Source organism: Sapajus apella, unplaced genomic scaffold (genome assembly GCF_009761245.1).
Source record: "Sapajus apella isolate SASKATOON/1434 unplaced genomic scaffold, GSC_monkey_1.0 scaffold119, whole genome shotgun sequence".
NCBI classification, from domain to species: domain Eukaryota; kingdom Metazoa; phylum Chordata; class Mammalia; order Primates; family Cebidae; genus Sapajus; species Sapajus apella.
The window spans coordinates 3,766,939-3,792,012 of NW_022437059.1; the positions used below are offsets into that span (position 1 = coordinate 3,766,939).

Sequence of the window (25,074 nt, forward strand, 5' to 3'; positions counted from 1 at the left end):
CTCGCCTCCATCTCCAAACTTCCCACTGCCTCTTGAGCCACCTTTGACTCCACCTGGGGCCCCTTTCCAGGTGCTTCAATTGCAGAGGTCAGCCTTCAGTTCCAATTCTAACTATTTCTGGGCTTTAGTGGCCCTGCAACCTCTCTAGTGGAGGGAACAGAGGACTCTATGTTTCTTTCTTTCACTGGGATGTTGGTTGTAGACTCAGGATACCTGAGTTCTGGTTCTGTCTTGTCAATTCAAATTGTTTAATCTCTCTGAGCCTCAGTTTCCCCACTTGGAAAAGAAGAGTTAGACCACATGGCCTCTGTCATCCTGGGATTCTGAGTCAACTGAACCCCCTCAACCAGATCTTAGGGGGCACATCCCCCCTACCTGGGACCCGGGCCCCCTTCCCTGGCAGCCTCTCTCAGTTGTGAGTGCCTCGGGCCAGAGGGGGTTGAAAGGAGCCGGTTGGGGGGGGGGCAAGCCTCAGGACAAATGGGCTGTCTAGGGCCAGTGGCCAAAGGGGCGGGAGGGGAGGAGTCCTCAGGGATCCTGTTTCAACAAACGTTTCTTTCGGAGGAGGAGAAGGCGGGGGAGGGGGGAGAGGGACCTATTTAAGGCTACCCTGTTGCTTTGGCTGTCTCCGTCTGCCAGGGTCTCCGGGACGGGACACGGGCTGGTGTGGGCTTGGGATCCTCCTGGTGACCTCTCCCGCTAAGGTCCCTCAGCCACTCTGCCCCAAGATGGGCCGTGGGGTGAGTATCCCTAAAGAGCAGGGGCTGTACTCTGGAGCTCGAGGGAGGCTGCTGAGGAGGGATGAAGTGGGAATGGGATGTGGAAGGAGTGGGAGAGAAAAGCCGAGTGGGATACTTGGAACTTGGAATTAACAGTCTCCAAACTACCAATGCGTGTACAGATCTACAGCGCTGACCTACCCTAGTGCCCTCCTCACTCTGCCTGGCCCGGCCCCCTGCCCACAATTAGACCCTCAACCCACCACACACGCCCCTCTAGCCCTCCCTTCACCCCTCACCCCCAGCTCTAGCCCTTCCCCAAGGCAGTCCCTCCTCTCACTGCATCTCCTGGCCTCCCAGCTGGAAGGATGTTTGGCACTGCGAGTCCTCGCGTCTTTGCCACCCGCTGAAAATATCCATTCCTCTGGGAGTCCTAGCCTGAGCGGCTGGGGGTCCAGTTTGAGGTTAGAGAGGGGCAGGGGAGCATCTGGCTTCCAGAGTCACCAAGCAGTTCCGGACACCAGCTACAGGGGCCCTGAGTGCCAGGGACAGCTGGGTGGGGTGTGGGGAGGAAGAGCGGCGTGCCTCAGCCCCCACCCCCCACCCCAGCACCCCTCCGGATGTCCCGAGCAGCATTGTCCATGGGCTCTAAGCCATGGGCTTTGAGGACTTTCACAGAGGCTGGTGAGAGTGACCCCCCAGTCCACTTGTCCATGGCATTCTGCAGCAATGGCTATGCCAAAGCAAAGATTAACAACCACAATGGGGCGGGCAGGGACAGAGCTTTGAATTCTTGGAAATGAAATTCCCATATGGAGAAGAGTGGACCAATCCCTTTACATACTGTGCCTGGCTGCTTTCCTTTTGTGGAGTACTGGCAAAAGAGGACACAGAGGGAAAGGACATGGGGAGGAACGGGAGGGTGTGAGGAAGACCCTGGCCACGGGGAGCCGTGGGTGCTTCTGGGCCCAGGAGGAGTCAGGCAAGCACATGTTATTGCACCAAGTAGAGCAGCTGGGAAATTCTGAGCCTGGACACCAGGGTTCCTGAGCTAGGGTCAGAGCCATAAATAGAATCTGTGTGTGCATGTGTGTGTGTGTGTGTGTGTGTGTGTGTGTGTCTGTGTGTCTGTGTGTGTGTCTGTGTGTGTGTCTGTGTGTCTGTGTGTGTGTGTGTCTGCGTGTGTGTGTGTGTCTCTCTGTGTGTGTCTGTGTGTGTGTGTGTGTGTGTGTGTGTGTCCATGACCACGTGCTCTCCATAGGCAGGGAGTGCGGCAGTTATTCACGGATGAGCACCGGTGTTTGTGTCTCAGCAGGCAAATTTGTAAATGTACAAGCCTTCAAGCCTGCACAAGCATAGTTGTCACTGTGGGAGGGTGCTTGAGAATCTGTGGGCCTGCCCTTAGGAGCTGTGAGGTATGAGTTTCACGGAGGAAGAGGCCGTAGCTGCGGGAAGACATCTGTCTGGGAACCTTTAGCCGCATCTTGACATCTTTGGCTCCCCATAGAAAGGGCATCCCCAGCTGAGATGCAGGACCTCTGAGAAGAGGCAGGGGTTAAAGGGTCAGACAAGCCCTCCAAGCCTCCATCCAAATGGAGAGAGAAGGCGGGGAGGGTAGCCCCCTCCCTGCTCCATCTCAGAGTGAGATAGACCCAGCTTAGGAGGTCCTGCTTGGGAAGGGATGAGACCTTGACTTCTGCAGTCTGTCCTTTTCCCCTAGCACCCCCAAACTCCCCTTAACCACCATCCTCAATTGCTGTGGGTGATGCAAAAGCAAGATGAGAAGCAGATTTGGGCTGTTTCAACTAAGAGGCTAGGTGAAGTGGGGGTACTTAGGGCCTGAGCTTGTAGTTCAACCTACCAGAGACCCCTGAAGAGGGGAAGCATCTGCTACCCACAATCTGTTCTAGGGATCATTTTGCCTCCAATTCCTTCTTCCCTGCATCTCCACTCCAGAGCCAGGTTTAACTGTCCCCCCATCACCCAGTGGCTGTGAAGGGCAGCGTGGGAGCTGGGGGAAGGGACGACACTGGTGGGAGGGAGCCCAGCCTGCTCCAGCTGCCACGGAGAGGCTGAGATGGGGGGAGCGTTGGCGGATTCCCAGCTGCCCCCACTCTGTCCCAGCCTCTGGCTTTCTCAAAAAGGACTCTCTGTTCTCCTTCAGCATTCAAGACCCAGAGAGGGGGACTTGTGGCTCGGGGAGGGAGAAGCGGAGGGAGGTTGGGGGGGGTGGTCCTTGCTTCCTCTCTTTCTTTCTTGCCTGGGCAGCCGCTGGCCCCAAATCTCCACAGGCTCCTGGCTGCAGAGCCTGAAATCCTTGCCAGGACAGGAGGAGGGGGAAGGGGCAGTGTGTCCCAAGCTCTGAGCCTGCTGGAGAGCAGGGTGGGAGCTTGGGGAAAGGAGACACTACATGGAGTTGCTTAGCTCAGGCACAATCCAGCATGCCAAAGTGCATGGACCAGCAAGTTTTTAAAAAGCATGCATTTGATTCCAATTTTTATGAACTTTATTTCGCATCTGAATATACAGAAATTCCTCTGCGCCTTGCTCCTCTGCCCACAGCCCCAGCCCTGCTCCTCTGTGCATGCCCAGGCCTGCTTCTGTCCCTGAAGTTCCTGAGGGTCACACTGGAGCTCCATCAGCCTGACCTCTTGCCTCTGGTCTCTTGATTGCATTTCATCCTTTTCTCAGCTCTGTCCCGCTGCAGACCGTTAGTGAACCTAAAGCACTTCAATCCATTCAGTTAAATGAATTATCGCAAGTCACCTGGGAAAGGGAGAGGTAGAACCACTCACAAGCCTTTCCCCACCCCTTCCATTGGGCTGCTCTGGTCTCCCCAAGGAGATCAGCCTTTAGGAGGCCAAAACGATACCAGACTCATAGATGCTGGTATGGAGACAAACGCACGAGTTTACAGGTCACCTTTTCTGAGAAGAGTACTTCTGAGCCACACAGCCCCCAAAAGCTCATATCCTTTTAAATCATTGGTATCTTGGGAGCAATAGTGTTGGCTTCTCCCTGCATCCCCTACCCTCACCCTTGCTCCTGATTGTCCTGGTCAGACTTCTACCTCTCAAGATGCTGGACTGGTGACCTCTTATGAACAGGAGAGCTGCCACCTTTCCGGGATTGCTCCCGACTCCGATGGGTAAAATATGCATTACCCTAAAGCATGAACGATTTAGGGAGTGAAGCGATCCCATATGATATCACCACGGTGGATACATGTCACTATACATTCGTCCAAACCCATAGAATGTACACCAAGAGTAAACTCAAACTTAAACTATGGGCTTTGGATGACAAAGATGTGTCAATGCAGGTTTATGATTGCAACAAATGTACCACTCTGGTGCAGGGTGTTGATAGTGGGGGAGGCTGTGCATGTGTGGGGGCAGGAGATACATGAGAACTTTCTCTACTTCCCACTCGATTTTGCTGTGAACCAAAAAATTGCTCCAAAAAAGTCCATTTTTTACAAAAGCGAACAAAACCCCCAAAACTGCATTATCCTGAAAAAAAAAAAAAAAAAAAAAAGCAAACACCTTGGCTGTGGATCCTACCCAGGTATCCACTGTTTCTGGGAAACTAAAATTGCATCATGGTGTGGGAAAGCTAATTCCTGAAAGCCTAGTGCAGACTCTGTAGAGTCCAATGGAGAAGCAGTGGCCAGGTGGAAATTGAGCAGCCCCTCTATGACAAGACCCTATTTCCTGAGGGAAGAGGGACGAGAGAAGACTGGGGCAGAAAAGGAAGTAAGGAGGTACCTTTTTTGGAATTTTTCATGGCCACCCAGGCCTTCCTCAGCCTCTATCCTATTCTGTCACCCCAAGAGGGCCTCCTCTTGGAAGGAAAGATTCCCACCCTCTGCCCCAGAAGTTCCCTGTGAGACCCTGGAAGGCTGGTGGTGGTGAGGCCTCAGGCCCTGGAGTGGAAGGGAAATCAGGAGCCTCATAAGGCTACAATTAAAATGATTAAAAGGTTCATCTGGTCAGGCGCCTTGGCTCTCACCTGTAATCCCACCATTCTGGGAGGCCAAGGTGGGAGGATCACTTGAGCCCAGGCAATTATCCCTAAAAAAAAAAAATTGTTTTTATTTAGCTGAGTGTGGTGGTAGATGCTTGTGGCTCCAGCTACTTGGGAGGCTGAGGGGGGAGGATTGCTTCAGCCCTGGAAGTGGAGGGTGCAGTGAGCCGAAATTGCACACTGCGTTCCATCCTGGGTGACAGAGTGAGATCCTGTCCCAAAAAAAAAATTCCATCTGATATTCACCAGATGACCCAGGAATGTCTAGACTTGAGAGTTATATAAATTGTAGTTTTAGATTTACTCTCAGATACAATTTCTTATGTTTTGGGACAAATGGGGCTCAGTTCCCATGTTACCCAATTTTGCTTTGTGGAGGGTCCAGTCCTGTGAGTTGCCACCTGTCTAGTAACAGGCAGGCCTGCCCAGCAGGATGGAGAGAGCTCCCAGCACACCCCGTGTCCCCAGTTCCCGGACACGGCCTGACTCTCCAACCACTGCCTCCTCTCAGCCCATCAGCCCTGCTCTTTCCATCCCCACCACCAGACCTGACTCTCTGGACACGTTCCTGCCTAACCTCCTGGCTCCCCAAAGACTCTTACTCCCCCAAGTTCCTATCTCTACCCCTCTCTAAGTAAAACTGCCACGGTGTTGGGTTAAGACAGTCCTACAGAGTGATTCTACTCCCTCAACAACCCCCCCCCCAACAAATTCCTGTCCACTCCCTTCCAGAAGTCTCCCAAACAGTGTAGGATGCAGGTTTTCAATATTTGTTTTGTTTTGTATTTAGCAGCAGGTTCTTTTCCACAAACAAAATCTTAGCCAAAGCCCAAGCATGAAACCACTCAGGTGGTGCTTTTCAGCCCTGAGCCCCTCACCTTTCCCTGAAGCTCACCTGGGAGCCCTCTGGTTCTGCCAGGTCTACAAGCTTAGGACCTCGGGTCCCTCCACCCTCCATCCTCCCTTTCTCTCCCAAGGCAGCCACTGCTTTTGAGCCCACCGCCCCTACTGCCTGGACTTCCCGGCTGAGTGGTGGGAACGGAAGCTCCAGCCCCTCTCCTCCCTGACTCTCAGGCTCTCCCTTCCTCCCACAGGCCGGCCGTGAGTACTCGCCTGCCGCCACCACTGCAGAGAATGGGGGCGGCAAGAAGAAACAGAAAGAGAAGGAATTGGATGAGCTGAAGAAGGAGGTGGCAATGGTGAGGCCCACAGCCCACCCTGCTGGGCCGTGGAGGAGGGGCCCCATGCTGGGAGAGCTGTCCCTGCAGCCCATTGCACTCAGAGAAACTCCGTGTCCCCCATGCTGCTCCCCTCACTCCTGCGCCCCCGCAGTGCCTCAAATGCATCTTAGATACCTCCTCCCCGAAGTAACTCACCTTCCCTTCCCCAGGATGACCACAAGCTGTCCTTGGACGAGCTGGGCCGAAAATACCAAGTGGACCTGTCCAAGGTTAGCCGAGGGGCTTCTAGGGAAGGAACAAAAGAGGCAAGGGCAACATGCAGCAGCAAGGCGGCAGCAGCCTTAAAACTGTAATCCAGCCGAGCACGGCAGCACGTGTCTGTAGTCCGAGCCACTCGGGAGGCTGAGCTGGGAGGATCGCTTGAGCCCAGGAGTTCTGGGCTGTAGTGCGCTATGCCAATCGGGTGTTCGCACTAAGTTTGGCATCGATATGGTGACCTCCTGGGAGCGGGGAACCACCAGGTTACCTAAGGAGGGGTGAACCAGCCCAGGTCAGAAACGGAGCAGGTCAAAACTCCCATGCTGATCAGTAGTGGGATCACGCCTGTGAATAGCCACTGCACTCCAGCCTGGGCAACATAGGAAGACCCCACTTCTTTAAAAAAAAAAACAAACTGTAATCCAGCCCTCTTTACAGATGAGGAAAATGAGGCCCAGAAACAAGGGACTGGGCCAAGGTCATGTGGCTAATTGGTGGCACAGCCAGAACTAGAATCTAGATCTTCTGCATCCTAGCCCAAAGCTCTGTCCCTGGATACCCTAGAGGCCAGGACTCACTAGAACCCAGGCCCCAGAGGACCTCCAGGCGGGGCCCTTTTCTCTACCCCCAGCAACTTCAGTCACACACAGCCTTCCACAGAGCTGACAGCGCAGGCACGTGGGCTGACAGCCCATTCCTGTGGTTACAGTGATTTGCTGGGCCCTTGCTACGTATGTGACATAGTGAAAGAGGCTTTACATACATTCTCTAATCTTTACAACAACCCTTTGAGATAGGTATGGCAGACCTGTTTATTAAAGAAAAGAGACACAGAGAGGGAGAGTAGCCTTCTAAGGTCACATGAACAGTAAGTGGTACAGTCAATCGCTGAGCCCTTCAATTAAAAATTTCTTTAAAAATCATTAATCAAAAATTGCTGGGCATGGTGGCTCACGCCTGTAATTCCACCACTTTGGGAGGCTGAGGCAGGCAGATTGCTTGAAGTCAGGAGTTCAAGGCCAGCCTGGGCAATGTGGCAAAACCCCATCTCTACTAAAAATACAAAAATTTGCTGGGCACAGTGACAGGTGCCTGTAATCCCAGCTACTCGGGAAGCTGAAGCAGGAGAACCACTTGAACCCAGGAGACAGAGGTTGCAGTGAGCTGAGATCGCGCCACTGTAATCCAGCCTGAGTGACAGAGTGAGCTGAAGGGATCACGGTGGGGGCTGGGTCGGCTCCGGACGCATCCCCCTACGCCTCTCCTTTCTCCCTCAGGGCCTCACCAACCAGCGGGCTCAGGACATTCTGGCTCGAGATGGGCCCAATGCCCTCACACCACCTCCCACAACCCCTGAGTGGGTCAAGTTCTGCCGTCAGCTTTTTGGGGGGTTCTCCATCCTGCTGTGGATTGGGGCCATCCTCTGCTTCCTGGCCTACGGCATCCAGGCTGCCATGGAAGATGAACCATCCAACGACAACGTGAGCCCACACGCCTGACCCCTGGAGCAGCCTGTGACTGTCCTTCAACCCTGAACCCCCAACACAGTGGCGGGTGGGCAGGGAACAAGGACTTCCCATCACAATCCTACAGACGCACTGCAGTTTAGGCTGGAATGGGGTGAGGCTTCTATATATATATCTGTAAAGCACTTTCCACCACACAAGGCATACACACTCACATACTCGTTAATTAATGAGACAATCTCTCCCTGTTCCTCCCCACTTAAGTGAGCCTGTCTGCATGCCTGTCTTCCCCCACTAGCAAAGTCCTAACCCTGGGAATTTCCTAAGACTTTCTCTCTGTTTCCAGTCTTAGCAGGCTTGAGGTTGGCAGATCAAGGGGGAGGTTAGTGAGAAGGGCTTTCCCCTACCATCATCACTCTCAGTCACAGACAAAGGTCGGGCTGTCATCTTGGATGGCTCTGCCTGCTCATCCCAAGTGGCAGCTGCCCTTTTAGGGTTGGGGGGAAGGGCAGGTCCCTGAAACTCTTTCTCCTTACCAGCTATATCTGGGTGTGGTGCTGGCAGCTGTGGTCATTGTCACTGGCTGCTTCTCCTACTACCAGGAGGCCAAAAGCTCCAAGATTATGGATTCCTTCAAGAACATGGTACCTCAGGTAAGATGGCAGGCCTGGGCTCTGGGCTAGGGCGTAAGGTTTCGGCAAGAGTTCAACTCATCTTCTCTCAACTCCTGTGCTCTGAGATGGAGCCGCGTGGAAAAGATCTTCCAGCTCTCCACGCCAGTCCCTGATTTTTCATGGGCCGTCTCCTTCTGCTTGGCGGGGTTGGAGGAGAGGTGGGAGACCAGCAGGAGAAGAAGGCGGGGGCAGAAACAAGAATTTCATGTGCTGCCCGTGGCTCCCCACAGCAAGCCCTTGTGATCCGGGAGGGAGAGAAGATGCAGATTAATGCAGAGGAAGTGGTGGTGGGAGACCTGGTGGAGGTGAAGGGCGGAGACCGAGTCCCTGCTGACCTCCGAATCATCTCTTCTCATGGCTGTAAGGTGAGGAGGCCACACTGGAGCGAGCGGTTGAGTCTAAGGGCCAGGCTGTGCAGAGCCGAGAGGGGCCCAGTGAGGTTTAAAGGTGGGGAGGCCCAGGTCCAAATGTCAGCACCTTGCCTATGCCCCTGCCTAACCTTCTCTCAGCGTGGGGTGCTTGCGCAGGGCCTCCTTGCACCTGCGTGTTGCAAGTGCTCTATGCCCCAGGTGTTTCTTTGTGGTCCTCTTTTTAGCAATCATGTATTGAGTACCAATTATGTGTCAGCTGCTTTATATGTGTTCACATGTGCTATCTGATGTAATTCTGAAAGAATGGTGTGACCATGTAGGGCTGCTGCATGTGGCCACACACGTTGCATCCTGAAGGACCCCAGGAGGTGCATTTTCATAAACTACAATGTTAGTGGCGCCCCCTGTGGTTGTGCAAGGCAGAGATTCTGTTTACATTCCTCATTTTACAGATGAGTACATGGAGGCTCTGTTGGTTAAGCAAGTAACCCAAGGTCACATAAGAAGTCAGGAGTAAGATTTCCAAACCAGAACAGGGGCAATAGCTGAGTAATGCCATAAATATGTGATGAGGGCAAGTGTAACTTTGTTCCTCATCATGAAGACTGAGTGTGGTTGGAGGTGGTTCAGGAGACAGCTGTGTGCATACGAGTGGCCCTGCCAGTGTGATGACTATGCACCCCTTCCTCCTCAGGTGGATAACTCATCCCTAACAGGAGAGTCGGAGCCTCAGACCCGCTCCCCCGAGTTCACCCACGAGAACCCCCTGGAGACCCGCAATATCTGTTTCTTCTCCACCAACTGTGTAGAAGGTGAGAAGCCAGCCTGCACACTGTGGGAGGGTCTGAATCCTGAATCCACAGTCAGGATAAAGGGATCTGGTAGTACTTACCTGGCAAAAGCTCTGCCATTGGTGGGGCAATCGAGGGGGCCCTGAATATTACAGAAACACCCTCCAGAGGGCAGGGTATTGGCTGCGGGCGGCATGACTACATGGGAAATGTATCTTCATTCCCCAGGGAGATCTCTATTCTGTCCACCCCAAGACTGAGTGGATTCCAAAGCTTTCAGATACTGGGTTAAGACCCCCTTAGACATGCACACACAGAGATGCACATATGCTCAGAACCAACCTGGATTCTTAGGAGTCTTTGGGTTTCACTGATGCTTCTATTCCTTGTGGTTCTGGACCTAGGTGCCTCCTTCTCTAACCTTTGCTTTGACCAAGGCCCCAGGCTGTGGGAGAGCCAGGAAGGCATTCAGGCCCAGTGGATTCGTGGGCCCTTCTTCAGGCTGCTTCTAAACCTTTGTTACACCGAAAGACATGTGTCACCAGACACAGGCTGCCCAGTTTGCCCCATCCCTGTTCTGGGTTCTAGAGATACACATAGGTCAATAAGAACTCCCAGAGCTGCCATCACTTAACAGCAGGGGTCCCAGCGCAGCTGAAACCTGTGCCCTCTGTGGTCAGTGAGTGGAGGCAGGGCTGACTTAGAGAAGGAGTGGGAAGGAAGAGACAGAAAGAGGCCTCACTAGACCACCAGCCTCTGAAAGTAGGGCAAAGGAGGCCTTGTACCCCAATCCACACCCCTACCCATTACTCATTTCTCCTCAGTGTATTATGTTTCTCTGGGGTTTTTTCCTCCTTCCACAAGTTGGAATTACAGTCACTGCTTGGAATGCTTGAGGGATTAGCTCCAGGACCCCCTTGGTTACCAAAATCCAAGGATGTTCAAGCCCCTGATATGAAATGGCATAATATTTGCATATAACCTGTGCACATCCTCCCATATACGTTAAATCACCTCTAGAATACTTACAATACCGAGTACAATGTAATTTGTTGCACTGTTTTGTTTTTAAATTTGTATTATTTTTATCGTCATATTGTTATTTTTTTTAGCTCCAAATATTTTCAATCTGAGGTTGGTTGAATGTGTGGACATGGAATCTGTGGATACAGAGGGCCAACTGTGCAAATAAAAATCACCACACATTACATTTTCTAAATTTGTTTTTTGTTTTGCTTTTGAGACAGGATCTTGCTTTGTCACCCAGACTGTAGTACAGTGGCGCGATCACAGCTCACTGCAGCCTTGACCTCCCAGGCTCAAGTGATCTCCCACCTCAGCCTCTAGAGTAGCTGGGACTACAGGCATGTGACACCATGCCCAGCCTATATATATATATATATGAGTGTATATATATATATATATATATGTATGTATGTATGTATATATATTAGAGATGGGGTCTCACTATGTTACCCAGGCTGGCCTCAAATTCCTGGGCTCAAGTGATCCTCTTGCCTCAGTCTCCCAACGTGTTGGGACTACAGGCATGAGCCACCAAGCCTGGCCACATTGCCTAAATTTTTAATGTACTGAGATTCTGAAATTTACATTTCCCACAATTGATTTATGCAGAAATGCCTAGTAATATGGTCCCATTGCTTACTCTGCAATTGGCTTTGAGAAGAGGAGAGGAAATACAAATATTTCATTTGAAGTATTTGTTGAGCACCCACTATGTTCCAGGCACTGGTCTAAGGGTATTAGAGTGTCATCTCATCTAAATATTAGGACAACACCAAGATAGGAATTCAAATAAGGATTCAAACCCGAATTTAGCTTGGTCCATTGTGTATGCTTTTTCTAATGCACCATGCATCTTTCCCAGAAGACCCCTGTAATGTCACCCAAGGGTTAGCCATTGCCTGGCTTTCTCTGTAGAGATAAATCCCTTATGTTGAGAAAGAAAATCTTAAGACTGAATGGAAAATCCATAATGAGTGCTTTACTTTGTGTTCATAATATATTTTTGGATGGTATCAAGTATACGATCGATTTTACCAAAATGCCACAGGCAATTTTTATGTATAGAATCTCCTCTATTTGACCTTTGAGATTATTTGCAAGCTTCTCCCCAGGCCCAAGTACAAAAGAAAATAATTTGCTGTTGTATCGATTCTGGGATTGGCGATCTATCCTGGGAAAGGAAGGCCAAGTGGGGACAACCTACCAAATGTGGCCTCCAGATCTGTGGCTTTGGCTCACCCATGCCGTGATGGGTTTCCTTGCTCAGGAAGTAGGACGGGACTACAGTCCCTGGGAGCCACAAGGCACCCAACCTGATGTCCCCCCATGTTGCAGGCACAGCCAGGGGCATCGTGATTGCCACAGGTGACCGGACGGTGATGGGCCGCATAGCCACGCTCGCCTCAGGCCTAGAGGTTGGGCGGACGCCCATAGCCATGGAGATTGAACACTTCATCCAGCTGATTACAGGGGTTGCTGTTTTCCTGGGGGTCTCCTTCTTCGTGCTCTCCCTCATCCTGGGCTACAGCTGGCTGGAGGCAGTCATCTTTCTCATCGGCATCATCGTGGCCAACGTGCCTGAGGGGCTTCTGGCCACTGTCACTGTAAGTGGGTCACGCTGAGGTGCCACCAGGGGAGGGTCTCACTACTCTTTCCTCAGAGTGATAGAGGCACTATTGCTTGTAGCTTCTCAGTGCTTTTTTTCCCTTAGAGTCACACAATGGATGCTATACTCAGAGATCACTTAATACGCAGCTCAGAGCGGGAGTTGAGAAATCTCAGGTGGGGCTATACTTGGGCACTCAATTTCTCTTCTGGAGCTTGTCACGGTTGCCTTTTCTCAGGATCTGCCAGCAGTCTGGGTCTCATTCCGGCCAATCTCCTGTAAAGGCTCTCTCAAAGGTCACCAGTCACTAACTAGCAAATCCAGTGACCTTTTCTCAGTGCTCCTCTCTAACCCCGCTGCTGAAACAGATACTGCTGTCCACCCTCCCAGCATTCTCTCTTTTGTCAACTGCTGTGATACGTCACTATCCTGGTTCACTTTTCCTCTGTCCCCTCCTGCACCCCTTATGCTGATTCTCAGGCCTCAGCTCTCTGCTCTTCCTATGCCCGGAGTAAGAGCCAATCTCCCCCGAGTTTCCAGTGTCCCTTCTGTGTGGATGACTCACACATCCCTATGCCCAGCTCTGCTCTGGCCCTCTCTGGAGTTCTAGTCGAATGTCTTCAACCCCCTACCTGGCATGTCATCTTGATAGATAGTCATGATCTCAACACATCCAACATTGAACATTCCTCATTTACAGCTAAGTCCCACCCATTCAAGTTAGCGGGGTAGATCAAGGGAGAAGGAATGGAGCCATGGTCTAGGGTAAGGTCATGGCCATCTCCAGCTCCAGTCTGAAGTGTTTTTATTCTCCTCTTTCTCTTCCAGGTGTGCCTGACCCTGACCGCCAAGCGCATGGCGCGGAAGAACTGCCTGGTGAAGAACCTCGAGGCAGTGGAGACGCTGGGCTCCACATCCACCATCTGCTCGGACAAGACGGGCACCCTCACCCAGAACCGCATGACCGTCGCCCACATGTGGTTCGACAACCAAATCCATGAGGCTGACACCACCGAAGATCAGTCTGGTGATGGGGTGCTCCAGAGCGGGTGGAGAGGATTAGAGGACTCGGGGGGCAGTGGTGTGGTGAGGGGGGTGGGGTGAGATAAAGGCTCTGAAGGGAGCCACGCTCCTGGTTCTCACTTGTTTCCTCCCAGGGGCCACTTTTGACAAACGATCCCCCACGTGGACGGCCCTGTCGCGAATTGCTGGTCTCTGCAACCGTGCAGTCTTCAAGGCAGGACAGGAGAACATCTCTGTGTCTAAGGTAGGGGGTTGGCACACACACAACAGGTGTGTTTTGAGAGTGTCTCCAAAGGCCTCTGGCTGGCCACACCCAGCCTTCCCTCTCACACACTGTGGCTGCCCTGGGGGCTTCAGTGCCCCCTTCACCCGATCCTCCGCTCCCTTTTTCCCACACGGACACTGAATTCTTGTCTCTTCTGGCAGCGGGACACAGCTGGTGACGCCTCCGAGTCAGCTCTGCTCAAGTGCATCGAGCTGTCCTGTGGCTCAGTGAGGAAGATGAGAGACAGAAACCCCAAGGTGGCAGAGATTCCTTTCAACTCGACCAACAAGTACCAGGTCTGCTTGGGTTGCCAGGACAGAGGAAAAGGGAAAGATAGAAATGGGAGGTGGGGGGGTGGGCAAAGCCACAGGGAATCATCACTAGGAGGAGCCAGGGCACCCGAGGGTGGCGTTCCCTCCCCCTGCCACGCCCCCCAGGACAGCTCATGTGACTGCATGTCTGATTGCAACTAACCCCAGCTCCCAAAGCTTACTCCATTCCTTACTATAATCTGTCACTCTCTCAACTCTCCTTCCCATGGCCCCCCACCCTCTGGCCTAGCCTCCCAACTCTTATACCCCATTCAGTGAAACCATAATTCTGTAATTCCCTTACGGTGCCCCATAGACTTTAGGCACCTGTTGAATGCCAAGATTGCAGTCTCAGCCTTCTGTATCATCTATAGAGGTAAAGTCCCCTGACTGAAGCCAGGTGGTGGTGGGGACGCTGAGGAGGGAGCTGTCCAGCCCCTAGCACAGTGCCTTCTTAAACAGACCTCAATAAACATTTGTTGAATGAATGACTGTCCTATGGAGGTGGCTCCCAGCTTACAAGAGTTGGAACTGTACGGTCCAAACACCCCCCTGCCCAAGGAGATCCTCTTTATTGACAATCTTCAATGGGTCAGGGCTACTTTGCTAAGGCAGCTTCCTTACCAGCTGCTGCTCTATGCTGAGCTACAAACTCAAGCGTGACCCTCCCTGTAACTGCCTGTTGTCTCTCCAGCTGTCCATCCATGAGCGAGAAGACAGCCCCCAGAGCCACGTGCTGGTGATGAAGGGGGCCCCAGAGCGCATCCTGGACCGCTGCTCCACCATCCTGGTGCAGGGCAAGGAGATCCCGCTCGACAAGGAGATGCAAGACGCCTTTCAAAACGCCTACATGGAGCTGGGGGGACTGGGAGAGCGTGTGCTGGGTAAGAGGCCAGAAACAGGAGGCCCAGAAGGGGGTTCCCAAGCCTCCATGGCATCCCTGGGATGAAGGACTGTGGGGGCGTCTAGGAAGCCATCTGTGGCTCTCACTGCTCCCTTCTGCCCCTTTTCAGGGTTCTGTCAACTGAATCTGCCCTCTGGTAAGTTTCCTCGGGGCTTCAAATTCGACACGGATGAGCTGAACTTTCCCACGGAGAAGCTCTGCTTTGTGGGGCTCATGTCTATGATTGACCCTCCCCGGGCTGCTGTGCCAGACGCTGTGGGCAAGTGCCGAAGTGCAGGCATCAAGGTACTGGCCTCCCTTCCTCCCCACCATCCTAGCCTCCCTCATGCCAGAGGTCTAGGGGCTGCAGTGGCTGCTGCCCTGAAGAGGCCTAGGCCACAGTGGCCTCCTTCCCACTGACTCAGAGAAGCTGTCCATGTGCAAGTAAAGGCCCAGCCCTGCCTGGAGCACTCACCCTCATCCCTGTTGCTCAGAGAGGCCAGTGCCCCATGCCCCTCCACTTCCTCCCTGGCACATCTCATTGTCCCATCTGCATGTGCACCCTTCCATTCTGATTTGAAGCACAATCAAATCAGAATGGGGGTTGATGCTGGAACGCTGGGGCAGGGCCAGTTGGAAGGACTTGGCTTAAATGCCAGACTCGGGCTTTATCCTGCAGGCCACAGAGAGCCAGCAGTGTCACGGGGCAGGTCGATCTTTGAGGGGACTACCTGGTTGGAGAGGGACTGGATTTGGGGAAGAACTGGAGTCAGGGAGAGACAGGTGAAGAGGCCATTGCCATCGTTCAGGCAAGAAATGATGACCTGAACTAGGGCAGCCACAAAGGGAGCGGAGGGGAATAGCCATGTTTGAGAAATGTTTCAAGAACTTGGTGACAACTGGATATGGAAGGTGAGGAAGATACAGGAGAGAAGGGGACAGGATGAGTCTTGTTTACTGTGCACAGGTGTTTGCACAGTGTCTGATACACAGTAAATGCTCTGTGCCACATGACACAAGCAAATGGGACAATGAGCTAGTCAGAGAGGGTACATATAAATCAAGCACTATTCTAAGCACTAAACCTGTATGATTGCGTTTAATCTACACAACAACCCTGTGAATAGCACTAGCATTTTTCCTTTTTTACAGCGAGGGAAGCTGAGGCACGAAGTAAGATGCCAAGGCCACACAGCTAGTATAAGTCATAGAGCCAGGACTTGAACCAAGGCAGTCTGCTATTCTTAACTTTCACACCAGGAGACTTGGTGCTATGTATGTATGTGATTTCTTTTTTCTTTCTTTCTTTCTTTTTTTTTAAATCTCTCTTTTTTAATTTATTATTATTTTTTTTTTTGTAGAGACAGGGTTTCATTTTGGTTAGGCTGGTCTCGAACTCCTGACCTCAGGTGATTCACTGCCTCGGCCTCTCAAAGTCCTGGGATTACAGGCACAAACCACCACGCCTGGCATATGTATGTGATTTCTGAGCCCCATAACCACCATGTCTCCAAGGCAGGAATCATTATCCCTGTTAAAAGTGAAACAAAGCTGGGCATGGTGGCTCACGTCTGTGATCCCAGCACTTTAGGAGGCCGAGGCAGGTGGATCGCCTGAGGTCAGGAGTTTGAGACCAGCCAAGATGGTGAAACCCCGTCTCTATTAAAAAAAAATACAAAAATTAGCCACACATGGTGGCAGGTACCTATAATCCCAGCTACTTGGGAGGCTGAGGCAGGAGAATCGCTTGAATCCAGGCGGGAGAGGTTGCAGTGAGCCGAGATTAGGCCACTGCACTCCAGCCTGGGCAACAGGAGCAAGACTCCATCAAAAAAAAAAAAAAAAAAGTAAAACAAATGGAAACTGTGAGTGGGTAAGTCATTTTCCCAAAATAAAACTGCCAGTAAGTGATGGACTGGAACTATGAAGCGTGGTCTGCTTGACCGGAAAGCCTGAGCTCCTGCTGCTTGGCCAGGTGCCTCTCTCTGTGATCAGAACCGTCACGGAGGCCGGGGCAGAGGACCTCTGTGGGAAGTCAGCACAGTGAGCTGTTAACTCTGCCTCAGAGGATTGGACACTGTTTGACCAAGGGGATGATATTTGAGCTGGGCTTTGGAGGTTGAAGAGTATTCTGCAAGGCAGCGAGGGAGAGAAAGGCAGGTCAAGATCGGGGAACAGTGCGTACCCTGGCGTGGCTAGACTGTACGGGGCGTGTGTAGGCGTTGGCAGGGGAGTGGTGGCAAGGAGCACTGGGGGTTGATGCTGGAACGCTGGGGCAGAGCGAGTTGGAAGGACTTGGCTTAAATGCCAGACTCGGGCTTTATCCTGCAGGCCACAGAGAGCCAGCGGTGTCACGGGGCAGGTCGAGCTTTTAGGAGACTACCTGGTTGAGGAGGGACTGGATTTGGGGAAGAACTGGAGTCAGGGAGAGACAGGTGAAGAGGCCATTGCCATAGTTCAGGCAAGAAATGATGACCTGAACTAGGGCAGCAACAAAGGGAGTGGAGGGGAATAGCCATGTTTGAGAAATGTTTCAAGAACTTGGTGACAACTGGATATGGAAGGTGAGGAAGATACAGGATGAGTAGAGAGGACAGCATCTAAGGTAGGGAGAGGAGCAGGCTTGGTGGGGTGGTGGGAACAGAGAAAAGGAGTTCAATGTTGACCTTAAGCTTGAAGAGTCTAAGACACCCTGGGAGACGCAGACATGCCAGCGAACATTGGAGCAGGGTTTAGTACTCATGAAAGACGATCAGGACTGGAGATTTGAATCTCATTACCACAAGGGTGCAAACTAAAGGCTTATAGTATATTTTACTGTATTGCCCAGGAAGAGCAGACAGGTCAAGTAAAGGGAGGAGAATGAAAACCTGAGCCACACCAACATTTAGGGGCAGGAGGAAGCAATGAAGAGGGGAGATGGTGTAGGACCCAGTGCCGCTTAATCTTCATGACCGCCTGGTAAGGCAGGAGTCACCTCTGCATTGTGCTGAGACCTCAGTGCTTGGCTTGCCTAAGGTGCTGTAGCTGGAGAAGGTCAGTGTTTGAACTTGAGCCCTTCATTCAACTCTGAAGCCGCTGCCCCTTCCATCCTACTAGGCTGCCGCTTGCAAGGCTGGAAACAAGAACTTGGAGGAGTGGAAGGAAGCCAGGAAGAGAGCAGTGTGTGGAAGCCAGGGGAGGGCACGGTGTCAAGGAGAGGAGGTCAATAGTGCCAAATGCCTCAGAGGGGTCAAGTAGGATGAGGACTGCAAAGACACCTCCACTTTTCAATTCAGAGGCCCATGCGGCCTTTAGGGGCAGTTTCAGTGAAGTGGTGGGAGCGGAAGAGAAGGCAGCAGGATGATAGAGGCTTCCTTTTCAGTATCTCTGGGACTTGCCCCGCAAGCCCACACATGCAAATGCCCAACTCTGCACACCTCATGCTTATAGTAGCCTCTTAACCCATCTCAACTCCATCCACTCTGCCACAACAGCAAGGAACATTATGGTGGAGGCGGGGCCGCCATGCCTTGCACCAGGGAGGATGGCAGAGACCGACGCACAAGGTGGTGGAGGCCGGGGTGTTGTCTCCATCTTATTCCTGTTCTGTCCATTACCTTGCTGCAGCGATCAGTATCTGACTCTAAGAACCTCAGGTCCCGTTTCCAGGCCCCTGCGCCTTCGAGCAGATCGGAAGCCCTAAGTCTTGGTTTCCTCTTGTGTAAAATAAAGGAGTTGTTAAAGGGGCCTTCCAGCTCTGACTGCCTTGAATCCCATGAAATCCAAACTCCTAAAATCCTCTCCTAAATAATCCTCAAGATTTGAGGCTTCTCCTCCAGGGCATCCTCATTAACCTGCTGCTCTGTCATAGATACGTTCCTGCATTTAAGCAAACATCTCTCTCTAAGCCTCTGAACATAACACATCTTGCCATTATCTCTCCTCCTCACCTACACACCCAAATACACACACACTCACACACATATACACACACATCCATACACACACGCACACACGCACATCCCACACACCCCACCCCTCACACACACATCACACACACACACAATCCCCACCCCCCACACATCCCACACACACACACAATCCCCACCCCCCATACATCCCACACACACACACACATCATCCCCACCCCCCACACACACATCACACACACACACACACACACACACAAACCCCACCCCTCACACACACATCACACACACACACAATCCCCACCCCCACATATCCCACACACACATACACACAATCCCCACTCCCCACACACACACACACACACACATACACACAAACCCCACCCCTCACACACACATCACACACACACACAATCCCCACCCCCGCATATCCCACACACACATACACACAATCCCCACCCCCACATATCCCACACACACACACACAATCCCAACCCCACACACATCCCACACAAACATACACACAATCCCCACTCCACACATACCCATCACACACACACATACACACAATCCCCACACCCAACACACACATCACACACACACACCCTTCCACCCTCCACACACACACACACACACACACACACACACGCCATTATTTCCACTGGGATCTGCCAGCCCCAGACATCTCGTTATCTAGCTTTATCTTTCCTTGGGAGAGGAATAGGAGGGGGATAAGCCCTTAATACTGCTTTCCTTTTGTCTCCTCTCCTTCCCACTAGGTGATCATGGTAACCGGGGATCACCCTATCACAGCCAAGGCCATTGCCAAAGGCGTGGGCATCATATCAGAGGGGAATGAGACTGTGGAGGACATTGCGGCCCGGCTCAACATTCCCGTGAGTCAAGTCAACCCCAGGTGAGGCCTCTGCAGGAAGTCCCTGCCCCCACAATCAACACGTCCTCTTGCCCAGGAGGCTTGGGTGTCCCCTGGGGGTACTGGACAGCACTTCTGGGACCTTTATGGGCCTTACATCTGACACTACTGTGAGTGGTTCCTCAGCCCTGAGCTTGTGTCCAGGCTGTGCCACTGAATACCTGTGTAACCTTGGAGATGTCACATTCCCGTCCTGAGCCTCCATCTTCTCACCACAAAATTAGGGTGCTATCTCCATTGCTGTGGGAGTGGGGTGTGTGTAAAGAAACTAGGACAGGGCCTAGCAAACTGCATTTACGACTGCAGTGATCCCATGGTGAAGGTTTAGAGTCACATCCTCAGAGAGATATGGGGAAAGTGAGTATTCAGGACAGGACAAGTGAAGCAACAGGGAACTGAGCTCAGCAGGGAGACTGCAGGCCTCGGTGGTGAGGAGAGGTGGGGGCAGCCGGGGCTGGTGCAGGTGCAGGGGGTCAGCCGTCTCTGCCCCACCCACCCTCCAGGGAAGCCAAGGCGTGTGTGGTGCATGGCTCTGACCTGAAGGACATGACGTCGGAGCAGCTCGATGAGATCCTCAAGAACCACACGGAGATTGTCTTTGCGCGAACATCTCCCCAGCAGAAGCTCATTATTGTGGAGGGATGTCAGAGGCAGGTGAGCGCAGCCATGGCAGGCAGACGGCAGGCAGGGACTGGGGAGGCAGGGACAGTCCAAGAACAAGCATGGAGTGACGCAAGACGGGCCAGGCTTGGGCAGGGTCTTTGTCCTCAAGTGCTGGCTGTCTTCCTTCCAGGGAGCCATTGTGGCCGTGACGGGTGACGGGGTGAATGACTCCCCTGCACTGAAGAAGGCTGACATTGGCATTGCCATGGGTATCTCTGGCTCTGACGTCTCTAAGCAGGCGGCGGACATGATCCTACTGGATGACAACTTTGCCTCCATCGTCACGGGGGTGGAGGAGGGTGAGGAGCTGTGTGGTCTGGGACACTTGCAGGATACTGAAGCCAGCACCTCTGCTTCCAGTCCCTTTACCCTAGTTGAAGAATCATCCCAGGACTCTAGGCAGCCCAGCCCGCTTTAACTTCCCTTGAACACAAAATCTTTCTCTCTCAGGAAGACAGGCAGCCATGCTTCAGGGGCTGGGGGTGGGGAAGAGTCCCTCTGACCTCCCTGATGCCCTCAGAACCTCCCCACAGGCCGCCTGATCTTTGACAACCTGAAGAAATCCATCGCCTACACCCTGACCAGCAACATCCCCGAGATCACCCCCTTCCTGCTCTTCATCATTGCCAACATCCCCCTACCTCTGGGCACTGTGACCATCCTCTGCATTGACCTGGGCACAGATATGGTGAGCGCAGGAAGTGGAGAGCGGACAGGCAAGGCAACCGTGAGGGCACAGTGGTGGGGAGGAGAGGTGCACTGGGGCAGCTCCCCGGCTGTTGGGGTCACAGGAGACAGGCCGAGCCTGGAAGGCAATGGGGTCTGAATACAAGCTTGTTTAACTGTGTCAAAGATCTTCACTGCTGAGCATCCATTGCTCCTGACGTCTCGCATGTCCCTTCAAATGCCCTCCCTGCCCCACTTCCACCCCACACAGGTCCCTGCCATCTCCTTGGCCTATGAGGCAGCTGAGAGTGACATCATGAAGCGGCAGCCGAGAAACTCCCAGACAGACAAGCTGGTGAATGAGAGGCTCATCAGCATGGCATATGGACAGATCGGTGCGCCAAGCCCTGGGGCTCGGGAGGGAACCCCCAGAGGGTTCTTTTCCCAGCTTTCAGAGGAATGAACCCCAAGCAAAATTCCGGGAAAGGGGCCAGCTCCCCAAAGGTCAGGGATCTCCATCTCTGGCCCTGAGGGGCTGCCTTGCTTCTGCTTCCTGCTCTGACCCAGGCCCTGCCTTTGGCCCTCTACCCACAGGGATGATTCAGGCACTGGGTGGCTTCTTCACCTACTTTGTGATCCTGGCAGAGAATGGTTTCCTGCCATCACGGCTGCTGGGAATCCGCCTCGACTGGGATGACCGGACCATGAACGACCTGGAGGACAGCTATGGACAGGAGTGGGTGGGTGGTGCTGTGTAAATGCAGTGCACGTGTGTGAAGCTGCGGGGAGCTGAATGCCTGGCAAGGGTGACCAGTGGTGGCCAGCTGAGACTGGGGCTAGGGATGCATCAGGAGAAAGCATGCTACGTTCTGGTCCTGCCTATTCCTCCGACACTCTCATCTCCCTCTGCTCTCTCCCTCCAGACCTATGAGCAGCGGAAGGTGGTAGAGTTCACTTGCCACACAGCATTCTTTGCCAGCATCGTGGTGGTGCAGTGGGCTGACCTTATCATCTGCAAGACCCGTCGCAACTCAGTCTTCCAGCAGGGCATGAAGTGAGTGCCCGCCCCGACGGCACCCACCCACCCCCCAGGCTCTGGGCACACTCACCCATCCACACAGGCCAGGCTTCCAACTCAGCCCTGGACCAGAAATGTAAGGGGGGCATCAGATTTTAACCTTCCATCTGTATATCCATAAATAGGTTTCATATAGAAGAGAGGAGAGGAACGAACGCTGTGACTATTTCCAATGAGTTCTAATTTTGCTCCTAAAATGCGTTTTGCTATCATCTCCCTCCAACTTCCCTCCCTTCCTTCCCCCATCTCCTACTTGAGAGCCACTGCCCACATCCTTTGCCCATCCCTAAATCCAGTGTCTTCTGTGCCCAGCCCTCCCCTGGCCTCCTCTAGTTTATAGCCCCTGAACTGTGGTGCTGGAGGCTGCGTGCTGCTGAGGGTCAGGCTCGGTGCCTTCCTGCAGTGTGCTAAGCACCTAACACATTCCTTAACCTCACGATAGCCCCATGAGGTGGGTATTATTGTTTACATCTCATGGATAAGAGGCCCCAAACAGGCTAAATGATGTGCCCAAGGTCACGAAGATGGTAAGGGTCCACCACATCTGTCTCTGAAGCCCAGCTTCCAAACCGTCTGGCAACGTTTGGAACTCAGTAATGATCGTGATTCCAGCCTGGGTGGTGGCTGAGTGCCGAAGGTATCCTGCTGGTTCCTTTTATTTTCTCCTACTGTAAATAATGGCCACGATTCCTCAAATGAGCTTGTCATCGTTTCTTAGTTTGGGGCTGGGGAGGGTGGGGAGAAGATGCCAAAGTGAAGTTAATAGCACTTAAGGTCCATGGGAGAAAAAAAGTGAAGAGTCTGTTAGATAAATAAAGGTAATATGAAGGAAGGACATGCCAGTAAGCAAAAAATACTAATGGAAAAAATGCCATTTGAAGAGAACAAGGAGCAGAGAGTCTAAGAAATTGGGTATAGTTCTGGGGCTTCGGACTTACTGTGCACTGCATGTGTGACACAGGAAGGTGGGAACGTGGCCAGACTGGCAACATCCAGCCCATCTTAGCGGCAAATAGGAAAGATGGAAATGAAAGTCGGGCTGGGTACAGAGGAAGAGCACTAACACCGCCGCAGGCCTCACCTTAGGTCCCTGGGCCATTGAGGATCCTCAGAGATGCTGTTTGCCTTATTTTGAAAAGCTTTATGGAAGCAAAGCACCCCCCTATGAGAGCACAACCAGGCTTACTCTGACTCATTCTCAGGCAAAAGCCGAGAACACATATCATGAAGTAGTGATCGAATGCTGATCCACAGTTCAGTTTGGAAGCCATGGATATTTCTAAGTAATTTTAAATGGGGAAATGTATTCATTACCTCTTCCCAAATGCAGCTTGAGAGACAAAAATAAAAAACCATTAAATGTGGCCTTTACAGAAGCAAATAAGGGGATCCTTAGTGAGTGAAAATTTGGAAATCACTGGCTTAAACCAAGCGTTTATAAAGAGGCACCTTGTATAAGAATACAAAGGATGGAGTAGGCCAGGCACAGTGGCTCACGCCCGTAATCCCAGCACTTTGGGAGGGCGAGGCAGGAGAACCACCTGAGCCCAAGAGTTTGATACCAGCCTGAGCACATGGTGAAACTCCATCTCTACAAAAAAACACAAAAATTAGCAGGGCGTGGTGGCACGCACCTGTAATTCCAGCTACTGGAGAGGGTGAGGCAAGGGAATCACTTGAGCCCAGGAGGTGGAGGTTAGAGTGACCTGTAATTGTCCGGCCTGGGTGACAGAGTGAGGCTCTGTCTCAAAAAAAAAGTGCAGTAATAATATGACTGAACATTTTCCATGTTTCAGAGCTTTTCACATATTATCTCCCATAATTTTCCCAGTGACCCTTTGATAAAAAGGTAAAATCTCCATTTTATAAAGAAGGATCATGAGGCTCAGAGAAATCCAACATTCCCTGCAATCCAAAGCTAGTCAGTGGCAGAACTGGGAAGAGACTCCACCTGTCTGACTGCAGAGACTGCCCTCACAACCTCCTCATTCTATCCTGCTTTCCAATTCTGACATAGTGAACAGATATTAACCACTTATGTATTGAGCATCCCCTTTACATTCCCTGAATTAAATATCTATGATGAAACCACCACCAGGAACTGTGGGGGATGCTGAGATGGTGGAAGACATACATGGGGCCTGCACTGAAGGAGCTTTCCAGCATCTTGCTGGGGAGACAACACTTTCCCAGGCCCTGTGCCTGGAATGATAACAAGATCATGAGTTGCATGAGACGGGCCCCATATTGACCACTGTGTCTCCAATACAGAACACGTCACCCAACACCTAAAAACAATTATTTAATGAATGAATGTATGTGCAATAGACAACATTCAAAGGTAAACTCAGTAAGCAGAAAAAGAAACATCTTCCTTTGGTTACATAAGGCATGAGAAGAGGATGTTGGAAGAAGACATGGGACTTGTCATTTATAATTCTCTCTCCTCTTTCCCTTCCACCCCACGAGTATCCCAGGATCCCTCCCTCCTTGATTCCCCTCCACCTGCTACCCTCCTTTCTTTGCCTTTCAGGAACAAGATCCTGATTTTTGGGCTCCTGGAGGAGACGGCATTGGCTGCCTTTCTCTCTTACTGCCCGGGTATGGGTGTGGCCCTCCGCATGTACCCACTCAAGTGAGTGTCCCTTTCGGGTGGCCTGAGTAGTCGTACAGGGACTTGAGCCCCCTCCAGGATCCAAGTTCTCATCAGTTTGAATGCTCCTTTATGTGATGGCTGCCGAGCCGACCTCTGGCGATCCTGACGCACTCCTCCATTGCTTTCAGGGTCACCTGGTGGTTCTGTGCCTTCCCCTACAGCCTCCTCATCTTCATCTATGATGAGGTCCGAAAGCTCATCCTGCGGCGATATCCTGGTGGTAAGCCCCTCCACCTCCCCCCAGCAAAGTGCAAGCCCGTCACCAGCTCCTCCCTCCAGGACGCCATACACAGACCCCACTTCCACTATGGATTCCTGCTCCTGTTCCTCAACACCCTCAGATCCTGGGGTCCCAGGTCCCAGGTGCCCTGACTCTCTTGAGCCTCTTGTCTCTGCCCTCTTCCCGTCAGATTCTAAGTCCTCCCTAACTCACAACTGGTCTCCGAGGCCCTCTGCCTTCCACCTGAAACCACAGAACATCAGAATGAGAAGGGCCTTTCCAGGTCACCTAGTCCCACCTCCATATTTTATAGAGAGAGGAGGTGCAGAGATGAATCTGTTCATGG

The 25,074-nt window shown here is 52.2% G+C and overlaps 1 protein-coding gene across 1 annotated transcript; it reads left to right on the forward strand.

The window, feature by feature from the left end:
• The first annotated feature begins 602 nt into the window (after positions 1–602).
• Positions 603–25,074, forward strand: ATP1A2 (ATPase Na+/K+ transporting subunit alpha 2). The gene is made up of 22 exons (XM_032260848.1): positions 603–740; positions 5,840–5,944; positions 6,136–6,195; positions 7,462–7,665; positions 8,190–8,303; positions 8,555–8,689; positions 9,390–9,507; positions 11,848–12,116; positions 12,947–13,145; positions 13,276–13,385; positions 13,568–13,702; positions 14,412–14,601; positions 14,731–14,906; positions 19,291–19,427; positions 19,949–20,099; positions 20,239–20,407; positions 20,642–20,796; positions 21,046–21,169; positions 21,369–21,514; positions 21,698–21,828; positions 24,386–24,487; positions 24,637–25,074. Exons 1-22 carry the CDS (start codon positions 729–731, stop codon positions 24,878–24,880), a joined length of 3,186 nt encoding a protein of 1,061 aa, XP_032116739.1. The 5' UTR covers positions 603–728; the 3' UTR covers positions 24,881–25,074.